The sequence below is a fragment of the Trematosphaeria pertusa genome (assembly GCF_010094035.1).
Source record: "Trematosphaeria pertusa strain CBS 122368 unplaced genomic scaffold BU26scaffold_8, whole genome shotgun sequence".
NCBI lineage: Eukaryota > Fungi > Ascomycota > Dothideomycetes > Pleosporales > Trematosphaeriaceae > Trematosphaeria > Trematosphaeria pertusa.
The window spans coordinates 166932-182601 of record NW_022987219.1 but is presented as its reverse complement, the minus strand read 5'-3'; the positions used below and the strand labels follow the sequence as shown (position 1 = coordinate 182601).

At 52.5% G+C, this 15670-nt stretch overlaps 7 protein-coding genes across 7 annotated transcripts; 3 read left to right on the top strand and 4 right to left on the bottom strand.

Moving 5' to 3' along the window:
• Positions 1-522: 522 nt before the first annotated feature.
• On the bottom strand, positions 523-3154 carry BU26DRAFT_565285 (uncharacterized protein; the record flags this gene model as incomplete). The annotated part of the gene is made up of 6 exons (XM_033833385.1): positions 523-638; positions 689-854; positions 908-1132; positions 1184-1750; positions 1798-2639; positions 2812-3154. 6 exons carry the CDS (start codon positions 3152-3154, stop codon positions 523-525), a joined length of 2259 nt encoding a protein of 752 aa, XP_033682859.1.
• A 15-nt stretch (positions 3155-3169) lies between these two features.
• Positions 3170-5527, bottom strand: BU26DRAFT_321980 (GMC oxidoreductase). Its single transcript, XM_033822075.1, has 3 exons — positions 4140-5527; positions 3588-4088; positions 3170-3534 (listed from the first exon to the last, which is right to left on the bottom strand). The coding sequence occupies exons 1-3, from the start codon at positions 5358-5360 to the stop codon at positions 3481-3483; spliced, it is 1776 nt and encodes a 591-aa protein (XP_033682858.1). The 5' UTR covers positions 5361-5527; the 3' UTR covers positions 3170-3480.
• Positions 5528-7645: 2118 nt separating this feature from the next.
• BU26DRAFT_565283 (uncharacterized protein) lies at positions 7646-8240 on the top strand (the record flags this gene model as incomplete). The annotated part of the gene is made up of 3 exons (XM_033833384.1): positions 7646-7726; positions 7783-7996; positions 8050-8240. 3 exons carry the CDS (start codon positions 7646-7648, stop codon positions 8238-8240), a joined length of 486 nt encoding a protein of 161 aa, XP_033682857.1.
• Positions 8241-8591: 351 nt separating this feature from the next.
• On the top strand, positions 8592-9347 carry BU26DRAFT_485178 (uncharacterized protein; the record flags this gene model as incomplete). The annotated part of the gene is made up of 2 exons (XM_033825876.1): positions 8592-8760; positions 8862-9347. Exons 1-2 carry the CDS (start codon positions 8701-8703, stop codon positions 9345-9347), a joined length of 546 nt encoding a protein of 181 aa, XP_033682856.1. The 5' UTR covers positions 8592-8700.
• A 747-nt stretch (positions 9348-10094) lies between these two features.
• BU26DRAFT_321964 (uncharacterized protein) lies at positions 10095-11808 on the bottom strand. The gene is made up of 2 exons (XM_033822074.1): positions 10365-11808; positions 10095-10310 (listed from the first exon to the last, which is right to left on the bottom strand). The coding sequence occupies exons 1-2, from the start codon at positions 11583-11585 to the stop codon at positions 10305-10307; spliced, it is 1227 nt and encodes a 408-aa protein (XP_033682855.1). The 5' UTR covers positions 11586-11808; the 3' UTR covers positions 10095-10304.
• A 606-nt stretch (positions 11809-12414) lies between these two features.
• Positions 12415-14202, top strand: BU26DRAFT_457820 (NADH-ubiquinone oxidoreductase; the record flags this gene model as incomplete). The annotated part of the gene is made up of 3 exons (XM_033824957.1): positions 12415-12705; positions 12754-12825; positions 12879-14202. 3 exons carry the CDS (start codon positions 12415-12417, stop codon positions 14034-14036), a joined length of 1521 nt encoding a protein of 506 aa, XP_033682854.1. The 3' UTR covers positions 14037-14202.
• Positions 14203-14319: 117 nt separating this feature from the next.
• BU26DRAFT_429110 (EF-hand) lies at positions 14320-15027 on the bottom strand (the record flags this gene model as incomplete). The annotated part of the gene is made up of 1 exon (XM_033823821.1): positions 14320-15027. The coding sequence occupies one exon, from the start codon at positions 15025-15027 to the stop codon at positions 14320-14322; it is 708 nt and encodes a 235-aa protein (XP_033682853.1).
• Between the last annotated feature and the right edge of the window lie 643 nt (positions 15028-15670).

The window sequence follows — 15670 nt, the reverse complement described above, 5'->3', positions numbered from 1 at the left end:
GTTGATGGATGATAGATATGCAAAGAATGGTTGAAGAAACTGGGGTGCGCGAGACGGAAGTAACACTTTGGCCCCCAAATTCCTTGCGTTCCTGTCATTTGTCGGTAATACATGCATGGGCAAGCACCAGTCATAATAGGAACTGTGAAGCCACATTAGCAGCTGCTCTAGAAACTCTGAAAGCAAGCAGTTGGACACATTTCGTGCTACCCAGAATGAAAGACGATGTCCATTACATGTGTATTCATGTAATGATTGATCGCAGATCCCATTCACCTACGGGATCCATCCGAGTCTAGCGTACCCCAAAAGTAGATTAGAAACATCAGTCTGCAGCGGCCGCCTCGTTACCAAAGTTCAGTTCCGGATTGACAAGATCTTCTGTACCACATTTTGACCAAGGGATTCGACCTGGGAACACAGTGCCAGATTCGCCAGCAGCGGCATTTGTCCTCTGCGAACCGATCAAGTTAGGACTAGAACGCAGTTTTATTGGCCACGGTCTGGGACAAAATTCGGGCACTATTTAGCAGTGATAGCATCGTGCCACTCGGACATGAGCTCCTGATCGGGGAACCGAAGGGTGACGTTGACAGTCCTAACACCCCGTAGATATCTAAAACGTAGCATGGGTGTAACTTTGAGTTGTCAGACATAAAACTAAAGTATCGGGACCTTGGTACTTTACATGGATTCCTTTCGTATGATATTATCCTGTTCCGATATGGGATCACAGCAGAGGGAAACAGCCACGACTGCTGACCAACGATCTTGGATGAGAACGTCAATCCTCCCTGTCCGAAATCTGGGTCATCGCACGCCAGAATGACCTCCCCGAAGAGGTATACCCGAGCCTACATGATGTTAGTCAGCTAGGTTCATGATGAGACAGGATCTGGAGACAAACAATTCGTTCTTCCCCATTAATAGAAACAGAGAGAGCTCCTGAAACAATGACTTGCCCGTAGTCTTCTAAGCGAAACTTCTTGCTGCGCACTATCCTCGCGTGTAAGTCTTCGATCGTATTAACCTGATTGACGGCATAGATTGTCGACAGCAGAAGATTATATGCCAGTCTAACGACGTCGTGTTGCTCGTCCCGCCCGAGCCATGGGGTAGCGTGTTCAAGGCGCTGCTGGCTAATTAGAAAAATATGGTAATTTATATTGAAATGCCGTCTCACCTTTAGGAAGCTTGGATACGCAAGGAATCTTTGCATCGGCTGAGAGAGCCAAGACTCGAAGATGGCTCTACTTTCGACCATATGCTTCATGTCTGGTGCGTCCCGGAGAACAACATTCCTGATTCCGATGAACAGACGTTGTGCTGTCCCCGCACGACGCCATTGGCTTGCAATATATGGGATATACTGTGCAAAATCTCCGTAGAACTGCAGGAAAGCATGTGCGCAGAAACCTCTGCCCCAGCTCTCCAGCTTCTTTTTTTCCACTATGAGGAGGAAGTGAGTTTGGACTTCTAGGACTCGGAGGAGATCAGAAAAGAGCGCATCCAGATCGTGAGAGGCGAAATATTTCCCCCGGTCTAAAAACGCTCCGAGTGCCCGAAGTTTTGCCAATTTGTTCACAAATATCCTCTCCTCTTTCAAGAACTCACGAACCAGTTCAGAGTCTTCCCCCGATCCACAGGCCTGGCTATCATCACTCAACATTTGGCTTCTCGCATTCAAGAACGTATTGACCTTGAGCGGCCCCGAATATTTAATGATTAGGCAGTTGAGAGTTCTGACGACCTGATTTTTCTCAGTATACGGTGTCGGCAAAGGATGAATGTACTGACGTGTCTGAACCCGGCTATTCCGTCTCCAAACAGGTCCTCAAGTGTAAAACAGTCTCGTGAACTCATGTCCCATTCGCTGACCAAAGCTTCGATAAAATGGGACACAGTCTCTTGAATGTCATCGAGTGGAAGAGGCGCATGCTTCTTCGGAAGGACGACCGAAAGTAATCTGAAGAACTTCCCGTCTCGGAATAATGTCCACAGGAGATCATTTACGTCGACGTTTAGGTACTCCACGGTTTGTGAGACCAGTAATTCTTCTATGACGGGGATTTGCGAAAGCATCCTCCGCAATTCTATGCATTCGTACATTAGTGAAGAATCATCAGCCGCTGCTGAGCCGTTTTTGACTCCAAAACCGTTTCCGAAGACATAGTGTTGAGAATTCTGGATGTCGGGCGCATACAAAGGCAGGGCAATGACTGAAATGACGGATACATCCGCGAGGCTGAGTCCCGAGAACACGGACCAGGCAGTGGAGTGGACCACAGATGTCGAAAAGGAGAACAGGCTTTCCGCACGGTTAGCTCTCCTGTATACACGCGAGTTATCTAGTTCTGTCCGAAAAAGGAGGGCCGAGGTTCTTCTTGTCGTGCTGGACCGAGCGGCGGAAAGCTCTACAGGCTCGGCATCCTCGGTCGGGGTCTCTGCTGCTCCATCCACGTTGAGTATGCTTGTATTGTCGGTATTTTGCGCCGCGCTATCAAATAATGGGATGCCCTGCTCTGTGGGACTAGTAGCATCAAATACATCTTCGAGGTCCTTTACTCGTACAGCGAGGGCATTGTTGCTGTCTAAAAGTGCGGATATCTGAGCTTCAAGAGCCCGCTGCGATTGCAGAGCTGTCATATCAGAGCGGCTGTGAAGGTACGTTAGCATCTGTAACTTTGAACTGACAATATGGTATACAGAACCATTGAAATATATTCAATATAGCCGAGAGAGAAACCAAGAAGCCCTGCATTCGACCCATGACTGCCGATATTGCGCTTTTCTTAGACGCCCACAACATACGCTGACGGATCTGTAGTTGAGCATCATGCGGGGCGCTCAACGGTGCTAGAAGGGACTCGAGTTCGGAGAATATGAGGACCCCATCTGTGAAGAGGACGACGATGTGGTCTATCTGAATGACAGACGCCCGTGATTGCGAGGCTGTTGAAGGGGACGATAGATCTTGCAAAATCGATTTCAGCGAATTCAAGACCATTCGAACGCGATTTACTTCGCTGTGGATGGAGATCGCAAGCTTTGGCGCGTCTTTGGTATTCGTAACGAAAGGCTGAACGAGCTCCACAACTTTCGCTGCTGCGGCTAGGATGCCGACAATCGAGCCAGCAACACTTAGAGGATCCATCAAGGTTAGATGAATAGATTGAGGTCCGCGTCTTCAGAGTTCCGAACGCTCATTGTGTCGTCGTTTGAAGAGGATTGGACTGCGCTGAGATTTTGAAACTGAGGTGGGGTCAGCTCATCACGTGGCTCACCGGTTGTCATGGGCAGTGCTGTGCCTTGGCAGCCTTGCGGTGTTGCCTGGTACGTTAGCCTCGTCAGTCAGCCTTGAAAAAGCAATGTGGGCATGAGAAAGTAATGTGTGCGGTTTATAGTCTATATGAACGCCAAAAATATTTGTGAACCACAAACCTTACGAATTCCGTAATGCCGCAGTGAGCGCCCCGTCTTTCACGGCTGCGCGGAGTAGAACACTGGGTACGCAGCCTTGATGATATCGGCACCCTGTAACACGTTAGGTTGCGGGTTCCTTAAGTAAATCCACAGGGAGGTCTTACCTTCTCACCAATCATATACACCGAGTTCTGGATCCTACAATCTGGAATAACCGGGATAACCGAAGCATCAATGACCCTCAAGTTCTGCGTCCCATGCACCTTGAGCTCCGGATCCACAACACCCTGCTCAATAGACTGCGACAGGCGACAAGTACCGCAGGGATGGAAGCCCGTCTGCGAGCGTTCAAGAATCGTCTTCTTCATAGCCTCGTCAGAGTAGCGCGGCATTGGCCAGGGATAGTCCTCGCCAATGATGTCTCTCATGCCTTCGCCAGTAGTGAGCATGTCGTCTACCATGCGGCAGCCCTCGCGCATGGCGACAAGGTCCAGGTCGTTGGAGAAGAAGTTCAGGTTAATGTATGGCTGCTCGAGGGGATCCGTGGAGTTGAGCTTCACGTAGCCATTACGAGAGAGAGGACGGAGGAGGTCAACGATCACGGTTAGATAGTCACCCGTTGGGGGAGTAGGTATGTGCCATTGGAAGGCATCGGAGAACATGGGCTGTGGTGCTGTCAGATTCGCTGCTCCAGTGCGAAAGGCATAATCACTTACCACAAAATCAATTTCAAAGTGAGGCTGACCACCAGGTCCAAAGGGGTCCACGCCGCCGTTCGCCTTCTTATACTTGTTGTATTCCTTGCTATTCGCAAGGTAAGAGTCAATGCGGGGGAAGCCGACAAGTTCCAGCAGGCCACTGCTAGCAGGGCCAGTGCGATTCTTGTTGTACGCGGTGATGGCACCATCGTGCGCTGGCCCTGGACGGAGAAGATGGCCATCCAGTCCAAGACCGTCCTTCAAGCGGCGAACATACGGCATGATGGGATGGTCGAGCAGATTTTGGCCGACGTGCTCGGATACAACGACTGGGGTAATGTTGTGGGCGGCAAGCTCCTTCTCCGGCCCGATACCGGAAAGCATAAGTAGCTTAGGACTCTCAAAGACACCTTGAGAGATGATGATCTCTTTATTGGCGAGGAAGGTAAGCTCGGCCTTGCCATTGACGAGGACGGTGACGCTGGTAGCAGTAGTGCTGTCGAAGTTGATCTTCTTGGAGTTCGTCGAAGCTAGGATGGTGATGTTGGGCTTGCCCGTCACGAAGGCGCCGCTCGTTGATCGGATTCCCTTGTAGATGGAGTTCATACAATGAACCAGGCCGTGCATGGTACCGGAATAGATATTCTCAGTCAGTCTCTCGCCCTTACTCACCCAAGCCGAGGAAAGCGCGTTGCGGAAAGGCTTGAGCTCGGGCACAAGATTAGAGTGGGAGACATCGAGCGGACCATTACGCCCGACGCTCTTCAGTGCCGGATCATAGAGGCCGTTGTCATCGTGGTAGTTGACTGGCTTCTTCAAATACTCCTGGCAATTCTCCCAAGTCCATTCCGGCCCTCCAAACTCAGCCCACTCGTCGAATGTCGCAGCGCTGCCGGGGACCCATGTGTAATAGTTCAAGCAGGAGCTTCCACCGAGAGCTTTGCCACGAGTGTTAGGCTTCTCGACACGCTCGTAGTCGGGGCGAGCGATCATGGTAGTCTTGTAAGCCCAGTCATGCTTGCCACCTCGCAGGGCAAAGGCTCTGGATGGAGTAGTAATGTCGGCAACTTCCGTAGGATTTCCAATGCCAGCTTCGATGACGAGGATTGACACGTCAGGGTTCTCTGCGAGGCGGCCGGCAACGACGTTTCCTGCAGTGCCGCCGCCGACGATGATGAAGTCGTACTCTTGAGGTATGAGGCTTGCCATTTTAAAGTCGACAGGGAGAAGAGGATGCATTGGCCACCGGTAATGATAAAAGGACTATTTTTAATATGGATACTTTGTGTACAAAGTAACGAGTTGCTGCGAATGTCGGTGTGCGAGTGACGGTAGTGGAGAAGATGCTGCTGATACTACAACTCAACCGGAGAGTCTCTCGAAGCTTTATACCATAATCGACTTCCACGTTATCCGGAAATGACGCAAGAAATTGGCGAAAAGACCATGTTGACTTCTTTCCATGAAGCTGCATGCACGCTTCGTCGACCGTAGGAACCTCGATCATGACGTTGTGCGGCTCAACTATCTGCATGCTGTAAGCGCTTCCTGTAGAACTGGAGATCACCAATGAATGGTCAGCAGCACTAGTCCCCAGGTCTATGGAGACGAACAAGATCCAATATCTCCCGGTAAGGGAATAGTGCGTTGTGGTCTGGGAAAGCAAGGACGCACGGTCCACGATTCTGCAAGGGCCATGATGAGGCAGCAGAAAAGCCCAATGATTACAGTGGATGGCACCCACGTAGGATACGGTGGGTGTTGTTTGCAGCTATAAGGATGAGGGAACAATTTTCTCCTGGACGCGTGTCGTATGCATGCGCGCGGAAAGCTCGGAGAGGGAGAGGAGCTGGCTCGGATCTGTCCGGGACTTTGATCGGATTGTTATCGTTGCGCTATGATGGTAGCAAGGTTGGTGAGAGATGCAGAATGACGAAGCATTGAGTATCTAGATGTGCCATGATGGATCTCATAAGGCGATGATAGTTTTGAGAGAGCGCCCAGGTCTTGGACGCAATTTGGACGACCCCACAAAGGCTTACATCAGCAAGCCACCACGTGACATGGTGTTCTCCCCGTTTTCCATATCGGGCAATTTCGCACGAGACTGTAGAACATAGATTAAAAATTGGCTTGGCGCACGGATACTTTTTCATCCCATGATGCTGGCTTTCTTCATCTACTCAACCTTGGCCTCAAATGCCGGCTCTAGGTATTGCAACCTTGTAATCCGTCACTCGTCAATCCGGGAGGGTCTTTTAGGGAGACGTGGGATTAGTGTTACATTGAAGTTTGAAGACGCTCGGAATGATGTTATTGAAGCCTATAATTGAAGAGGATCGGTATGGAAGTTCATATTCCCATCATTCCTGGACGGATTTCTTACACCGACTCCGGGACCAAATTGGAAGTTGCCTTTCGCTTCCCCGCATCCAGCTTTGGAAAACCACTTCCGCATGACGACGCCGATAGCTGGTGGCAGGATTCCCGCACTGCCTTTGGATGCTTACCTGGAATTTCTCCCAGAATTGCATTGCTTATTCTGGTCCAGGCAACGATATGGATCATCCCCCAACCGATTTTAACATTCCCAAAACGCAAGCCAAGCCAACTCGACCAGACACGCAGTGCATCTCTCCAACTGTCTTGAGCTCTGATTCTCCCTCTCACGCTCCCATGGACGCCTCGGGGACGCGACGAATGACGTGAGTGGGTGCAATGGGAGTTGTAAACGGCTGATCTCGCAAGGGGCTCCCATATACGCAAGTGGAGGATGCGGCAGGTTGACCCAGAGATTCTTCAGCAGGAGTCCAGCGCGGACGTCTCCAACCTTGGAGCCCTCAGGCAGTGATGCAACCACTTCAGGCAGTGATGCAACCACTTATACAAGTCTCTCTCCCTGCTGCGCCTCGGATAAAGCCGGCACAATATTTTTGGATTCCTACGACATATTGCTTGTTATTGATGATCCCACCAGTAGCTGCTGCATCTGTAATACCCTTGAGGAGATAGCTACTGGAACTAATCCTCTCTGGCTTCGGCTTGCGACATCGCCGATCAGACTGTGAACGACCAGCTCTAGAGTTGTTGGGCTTGGAGTCGTCCTTGAAAGGAGTTCAGTTTGTGCATGCCGAGGACGTAGCGTAGCGGAAAGATGACGGAATAAGGATAAAGTCTTAGGTTAATGAAATACGAAAGGATATGATGCGGCGTAGAGATAAAGAGTATGAATGGGAGATTGATGAAAGATAGGTGGTGTTGTGTACAAATCAGACGACCTTGGTTGGATAGCACGTTCCATAACTACACTCGCATGGCTCCACATACGATAACGGTACAGAGTAGAGAGTGTGGCCGATACATTCGAAAATTGCCTATTGTGGTTAGTGGGACTAGAGCAGTGGTCCCTTTCCGCAACCGGCCATGTCCATCAAAGACATGGCTTGGCGATCAGGATAAAGAAAAGCCACGTACCTCCAAAGCCAACTCCCTTCTGAATCGTAAACCTCAAAAGTGCAGCCAAAATGTACTACTACATCTACAACTACTCTATCTACGGAATCATCGCTTTCTGGGTCTTGTCAGTCCTGCCTCATTTCATCGGAGTAAGTCACACAGCGATCGGTACGTACGTACAAGTGCTGATCAATATCACCACCAGCTGTTCATCATTGCGAAAGCGAACAACTGGAACTACGACAACCTTCGGCCATGGACGCTGGCCCAGACCACGAAACTCAGAGCTAGCGTTCCAGTGGAAACATGGTCAAAGTTCGAGAAGCTGGAGGCAGTATCCAGAAACAGTTTCGAAAGTTTCCCACTGTTCGCGACGGCCGTCATCTTGGGAACGGTCGCAGATTTGTTGAGAGACAGTAGTAAGTTGTGGCTTTCCACGCCAGGCTAGCTTTGAAAGCGGCTGACCACGCAGACTGCCTCAACGCATATGTCTTGGTCTTCCTTGGCCTGCGCATCATTTATGCACTGGCATACGTCTTCGCAAGGACGCAGAAATGGTCGTATTTGCGAACCGCGAGCTGGATGCTGTCAATTGTTTCGTCGCTGGGGATCATCTATCAGGCAGCCGCGAAGCTCTCGGATAGGGTTGTCATGAGCATCTAAGATTCTCCGGTTCAGGAACTAGCCGATTACTCAGGAATAATGCGGAACGGCTGCGCGGGAGGGAAGAAACGTATTTTGAATTAATTGGGTTCGTCCGGGGGCCGCCAGGAGTTTTGTGCGCGTCCGCACGATGTGTAAGCGCGCCATCGTCTCTACAAATATCCTGGCTGCCTTGAGAAGGTAATAAAATAGGCTTAGCTTTACGATTTCCGAATGTTTGAAAGTTGGTGCCGAAGAGCGAGGAACAAAGGCCGTCCGAGGTCGAGGTTGTCCCTAGAGGATCGTCCGCTAGTGCGTATCGGCAATAGCTCGACAAGGCTCCAAGCGAGAGATCCCACAGTCCAGCAATCTCGCAACTGTACTAAGACAAGTTTGCCTGAGGTGTTGATATCTCTTCTTCAAACTTCAAAACGCACTAATTATTACTTCTCTTACAACCTTTCACACCCAAATTCCCGCAATGGCCGACCAGAAAGCATCTAAATATTACCCAGCAGAAGACGAAGGCCAGTTGAAGAAGGTAAGAACAATCTTTACGGTCCCTGTCGATGCTATAACGGCATTTTCCCCATCATATATAGTGAACCTTGTTAGAATATGATATTGAAGATCCTCCCTTAGGCTCGGAAGACGGCGCACCCTACCAAATATCGGGCGTCACTCGCTCCAGGAACAGTCCTCATCCTTCTCTCAGGCCGTTTCCGGGGCAAGCGCGTCATTCTCCTTCGCCAGCTTTCTCAAGGCGTTCTTCTCATCACTGGCCCTTTCAAGTCCAATGGCGTCCCAATCCGGCGGGTCAACCACCGTTACGTCATCGCCACCTCCACGACCGTGAATGTCACTGGCGTCGACGAGAGCGTACTGGATCGCGTGAGCGGAGACGAGTATTGGGCGCACGAAAAAAAGGAGGGCAAGGGCGAGGAGGATTTCTTCAAGGATAGCGAGGCGCCGCAGAAGAAAGATGTAGACCCGCAGCGGATCGAGGATCAAAAAAGGGTGAACAAGGTACTAATAGCCAATATTCGAGAGGTGCCTGATCTTGAGGCGTATTTGGGGGCGAGCTTCAGTTTGAGGGGCAATGAGAGGCCGCACGAGATGAACTTCTAGACAGACCCATAGGAACAAGATGAACGGGGCATGAGAGCCATGCCCAGTCCAACACATGGAGTTTCCTAGTTCTCGACATGTGTGCGCGCAGATTAGATAGTGGTGGTAGGACATGATAGCACCGTTCATGGAGCGTGATGGTGAAGACCAAGGGTAAAACGCATTTGGGGCAAGTGCTCCTTCAGTACCTTACGGGTCCCGAAGCCGAGCGTAGCGGAGCAGGTTATAGGGCATCAGTCTTGTTCTCCCCTTATAGATGAAGCTAACTAAGGGATCTTAGAGCGAGCTATGACCATCATGAGTAGGCCGCGGAAAAGAGTTACCAGACGAATAGAAGCCTGATCAACTAAAGAGAGAAAGGATTCTGCTAGAGAATACACGGGTGGAGCATAGGAGTCTCTATACCTAGCTCGGGGTTTGGGGAAAATAGTGGCAAAGTATTAGTGTCCGAGGAAAACCACTGGAAACGACCGGAGGAGTGTAGATGCGGGACGAACCCTAAAGTCCTCCAGGTCCTGAAAACACCCTTCGAAGCCATCAGGGTCAAAAACTTAAAGTCCGCTAACGCCTGAACGTCATCCGATCAAGTTACGAAAAGTTCCAGGTTCTCGTCTGCGAGCTAGGCGGAGTTCCAATGGCATCATTCAACTCCCTTGCCTCCTCCTGCATGCTTTTCCAGTCCTCGTCCAGCCCATGGTCGTGCATATACTTTCCCGGACCATCAAGCACGGTACCCATACCCTCACTGAGCCTTATGGTCGGTGAGATTTCTTTGGCAAAAGTGTCAGCTTGAAGTTTGATCTGATCGCCAAGTTCGCTCAGGGCATCGGAGGCCTTCTGGAAGGCCACTACGCGGTTTGATAGGTCAACTTGGTGGGCTGCAGTACTGGCGAGTAGCTGCACCACAACGCTGCGGTAGTGCGTGCGTTCCTTCGCAAGATCGTCGGCGTAGGCCTCCTACCGCTGTATTTAGCAATTAGACCAGTATGTTGCTAAGAGAGAGCTGAAGGGACTCACGAGAGCTTTCTTATCATGCTTCAAGTCTCCGACGGTCTCCCGCTCTTTCTCTAGTTGGGTCTTGAGTTGGGCGTTCTGAGCACGGAGCTTCCGCATCATCAACGGCTCTTCGTCTGTGTGGACTGGAGCAGGGACTAAGGTTGAAGCAGAAGCAAGAGCTTGCTCAACAAGCATCGCATCGTCGTCGTCATCATTTGATCCATCGCCGCCGAAGGCAGGCATAGAGGAAGGTGTCGTCGGCGCCAAGTCGGAGCCCAGATTGAGACGTTTCGATGGCGGAGTAGGCGGGCTGGTGTCGGACGAACTGATCTCGAAAGGTTGGATGTAGGTGCGATTCAGCGGCGTGCTCTGGGAGGTGTCCGTTTCTTTGCGGGGAAATGATTCGCGGAAAGCACGCTTGGGGTTGAAGGTACCCAGGCCGCTGGATGTTGCTCGAGTAGAAGAGGCGAGGGTGCGAGGAGACGTGGCGAAAGTCTGCACGTCAGATTGGAGCCTGTTGCTCGAGTCGGGACGAGAAGGCGTCAAGTTAGGTCGGCGAAGGCTAGTAAGAGACGGGTAGATGCCATCCGTGTCCATGTTTAACGTTTCGACTGTAGCAGCGGCCTCCGTTGTGACGTGGCCAACACCATCCTCGTCCTCAGTTTGGCCTACCTCAGAATGGATTTGGTCGTCGACCTCTTGTGCTTCCAGAGCCGCCTTGTGGGCCTCCTCTGCAAGCTCCGCCGCAACAATCTTCTCCATCTTGGTCGCCTTCTTCGGCCGCACGGGCTTATATTCCGCAACCTCAGGCTCACCAGAAAACTCATACCACTTGTTCTTGCCCCTCAGCGGCGCCTTTGCGAACTCCGTCTCCGAGTCATCCAAGTAAGCCGAACGGCCCCTATTCTTCCTGCCCGTCTTGATGTTACCTTGGTGGTCGAAGTCGAACGGCCAGAAATTGCGCAGCTCGTCGTTGCTGTAGAGCTTGGAAGTGTAGACTAGGTAGCAGGCCTTGTCGTCGAGATAGATATAGTGCGGTGGCTCATCTCTGCTGCCACGGATGATGGGCAGCTGGATGTCACTGGTGAAGATTTTCCAGGTGGGGTGGCCCTTGATGGTGTTTGTGCTGCGCTCGATAAGGTGTGGGGCAGCCTCGCCATCGCCGTCACCGGGTTGCCAGAGCATGCGCATACGCTTGCCGTCCGAGATCATTTCGGGAGTGTTGGCCTGGGAGCCTGCCATGGTGAGGGGGGCTGGGGTGGGAAGGTTGAGATGAATGCGCTGGGGATAGATTTGCTGAGCCTGAAGGCAGACAGAGGGTTACGTGCAAACAATGTGGAAGCGGGGCAGCGAGGTAGAACTTGTAGAAGTGAGAATGTTATGTACGTCAGCAGACTAGAAGTGGAAAGGCCTTTAGAGTGGTTTTTCGAGACCTCGGGATGACCTTCGCGCCTGTGTCGAGAGGGAGAAAGGGACTTGGGGTTGGATGAGAGCTGTAGCTTGGGAAATAATCCTAGCAGGCGCAGGCTCTCGTGGAGTGAGTTAAGAAGGAGTGAAAGAAGTAGAGTGGGATGGCGGTCTACTGTGGAAGGCGTAAAGCGCATCGAAGTGCCTCAGAGGGAGTTATGCTTTATCACACGCGCCCAAAACCTTACGGACTGCATATTTCGATGAGGCCAGAAGCCTACAATGCTTGAGGCGGCCCAAGTCGTTAAAGCTGCGACGATAACAAGAGGCGGCCTGGTACGCGAAGGACTTCAGAAGCTGGAGGTTATCATCTCGGCTTGCATGTGGAGAGTAGCTCATGATGCACAAGCAGGAGATGGAACGAGAACTTGGCTAGGCATGCTCGCCGTGATGAAGACTGCAACGACCGCTTCGATGGTGTTGTTCCGCGCAAAGTCGGTTGATGTCAACGATCCCTCAGCAGCCAATCACAGGCGCCAAGACTAGAGCGGTCATCCGAAACCCATCATCGCGAACTTCACGCCGCCACCTAACCCACGACAACGCCCGCCCACGAGGCCACAGAGCATCAATTGCACGGATCTCGCTCGATATCGTGCCCAAGATGCTCGCCCGCCATGCTCCCGCCACGCAGACGCTGTGCGCCGTCTCTCATCGAGCTCTCCCGGCAGCTGTTGCAGCTTCACGCCTTTCGACCGCCGCCACACCTTCGCGACCGCAGAGGAGGAATTTGGCCACAGTGCAGGATGCACCGAAGAGGACATATGGAGGGTTGAAGGATCAGGACAGAATCTTCACGAACCTGTACGGTCACCATGGCGCGGACCTGAAGAGCGCCATGAAGTATGGCGACTGGTACAAGACGAAGGAGATTCTGCTGAAGGGCCATGATTGGGTGTGTAAATATTTGTAAGGGTCTTATGAGCTGGCTGACGCAGCATAGATTATTTCTGAGATCAAGGCCTCTGGCCTGCGAGGCCGAGGTGGTGCTGGTTTCCCCTCCGGATTGAAATGGGTACGCAAAGAACGATAAGCCATAGCGACGTACAAGTATTGACCCTTGAGCAGTCATTCATGAACTTCAAGGACTGGGATAAGGACACCAAGCCCCGCTACCTGGTCGTCAATGCCGATGAGGGAGAGCCCGGAACCTGCAAGGACCGCGAGATCATGCGCAAGGACCCACACAAGCTCGTCGAAGGCTGTCTCGTTGCCGGACGTGCCATGAACGCCACCGCTGCCTACATCTACATTCGAGGAGAGTTCTATCACGAAGCGACCGTTCTGCAGCGTGCCATTCAGGAAGCATACCAAGCTGGATTTATCGGCAAGAATGCTTGCGGCTCCGGCTACGACTTTGATGTCTTCATCCACCGAGGAATGGGCGCATACGTCTGTGGCGAGGAGACGTCACTTATTGAGTCGCTAGAAGGCAAGCCCGGAAAGCCGCGCCTAAAGCCTCCGTTTCCCGCCGCTGTCGGTCTGTTCGGATGCCCCTCCACCGTCGCCAACGTCGAGACTGTTGCTGTAGCTCCGACCATCTGCCGACGAGGAGGGAGCTGGTTCGCAGGCTTTGGCCGTGAGCGTAACCAGGGTACGAAGCTCTTCTGTATTTCTGGACACGTCAACAATCCTTGCACCGTCGAGGAGGAGATGTCGATACCTCTGCGCGAGTTGATCGATAAGCACTGCGGCGGTGTGCGTGGCGGCTGGGACAACCTCAAGGCCATCATCCCTGGTGGCTCATCGACCCCCATCCTCCCCAAGCACATCTGCGACGAGCAGCTTATGGACTTCGATGCACTCAAAGACTCACAGTCTGGTCTTGGTACCGCAGCGGTCATCGTCATGGATAAGTCAACCGACGTCGTCCGCGCCATCCAACGTCTTGCCAAGTTCTACCACCACGAATCGTGCGGCCAGTGCACACCCTGCCGAGAAGGCTCGAAGTGGACGCACCAGATCATGGACCGCTTCTACAAGGGGCAGGCGAGAGAGCGCGAGATTGACATGCTCCAGGAGCTGACGAAGCAGGTTGAGGGCCACACTATCTGCGCTTTGGGCGAGGCGTTTGCGTGGCCGTTGCAGGGTCTTATTAGGCACTTCAGGCCGGAGCTGGAGGCCAGGATAAAGGACTATGGGGCTAAGCATGGTGGCGAAGCGTTGGCTGGTGGATGGGCGCATGACGCGGCGAAGCGTGGACAGCTGATTTCGCCGGGACAGTAGAGTGGAAAGGAGAGGCAGAAGAGCATGAGCGATCTTGTACAACGAGTTTTCCTTTGTGTCGTCTTCGACGGTCTGCGTCACTGAATTGTCCATATAGTTCTCAGTGCGAATGATGGTAAAATTGAACATGGCCTTGCCTCATTGAGGGCGACATTGGTATCATAACCTTTTCGCCATTACCAGAATGCTTCTCTTGAACCTGCTCGCTTGACGCCAGAACACCTTGCCAGCCCACCAAGGTCATCCGAAAGATCAGAACAAACTCAAACCACCGGTCCGGATCTCACCCCAGACAAATGTTAATAAACTCCTCCCTGCTAATCGCATTGTCCCCGTCCATGTCAAACTCTTCAATCATGGCCACCAGCTCATCATGCTGCAACCCCTCGCCCAACTCCCTCGCTACCCTTGTCAGGTCCTGCAGCGTGATTTTGCCCTTCCCTCCTTCGTCGAAGAGCTCGAATGCTCGGATGATTTCTTCCTGTGGGTCCCGCGCGAGTATCCGTTGTGCCATGAGTGTCTGGAAAGACTGAAACGACAGCAAAAGCCGGGGCGGCGTCTGATACTGGCCCACTGGCTGCTTCGCCTTGCCGCCCTGCTGCGCGCCCGCTTGCACCCCATGCGTCTGCAGTATGCCCAGTATCTCCGCCTTCGGCAGATCAAACCCCAGCGCCTTCATCGCGACCTTCAACTCATGGTAATCGATGTACCCATCCTTGTCCAGATCGAACAGGTTAAACGCCTCGGATATCTCTTCGCGCTGCTCTTCCGACAGCTCGGCGAGTGAGTTCTGCCCCGCGGCTTCCATGCGCTCTCGCTCTTCGCGTGCTTTGCGCTCGCGCTCGAGGCGCTCGGATTCGAGGCGTTGCGCGTTCTTGGTGGAGGGGAAGGCGGGCGTGGTGAAGGGCGGCTGCGTGGGCGGTGCGTTGCCGGTCGTGCGGCCGAGGCCGTAGCGTGGGCCAAGGGGTGGGTTGGTGGAGGATGTTGCCATGTATTCTTCTCCTTGGGTCTGGAGCTTTTCTTTGCGGTGGGGTTGGGCCAGGGTGTGCTGGTTGCGCGAGGTTGATTGATCTCGAAGTAGGTGGAAAGGCGCGAGTGTTGCGAGAGTAGATGGACTGTGAGGGCAATACAGGAGGTTCTGTGGGCGTTGAATGGGTATTGTTTTCGTGGGAGGAGTTCTTTGTTTAGAAGTGCGGTTCAGATATGCTGCTGGGACCGGGACGCGTTCGCGTGTTCGGGTGAAAGCTTGACGGCTTATTGGCGCGATTTGGGACGGCGCTAGGACAGTTTGGGCTGGGTGTCTGACCGGGGCACATTTTCGCAGAGACATTCATGGTTTGACAAGATATTGACATCGACGTGACTCAGTCAAGTAGAGCACCGTGATCGGGTTGAAAAACGACTGTATGGCAGTTAGCACAACGCATAACGGGCTCTGGAAGTGAAGCAATGGTTCCCAATCGTCTATCTGTCTGCCTAAGGCAACCCGAAGAACGTCGCGGAGAAACAAAGTGTTATTCGCCACCGTCGGGGCCCAGACGCGTCTATCAAGTTGGTAAATGTTTCAAGATCGAGACATGTGCGATGATTTTGGGGCTGAGCGGCCTCAATCCACCAGGCAGCAGCAGGTACTT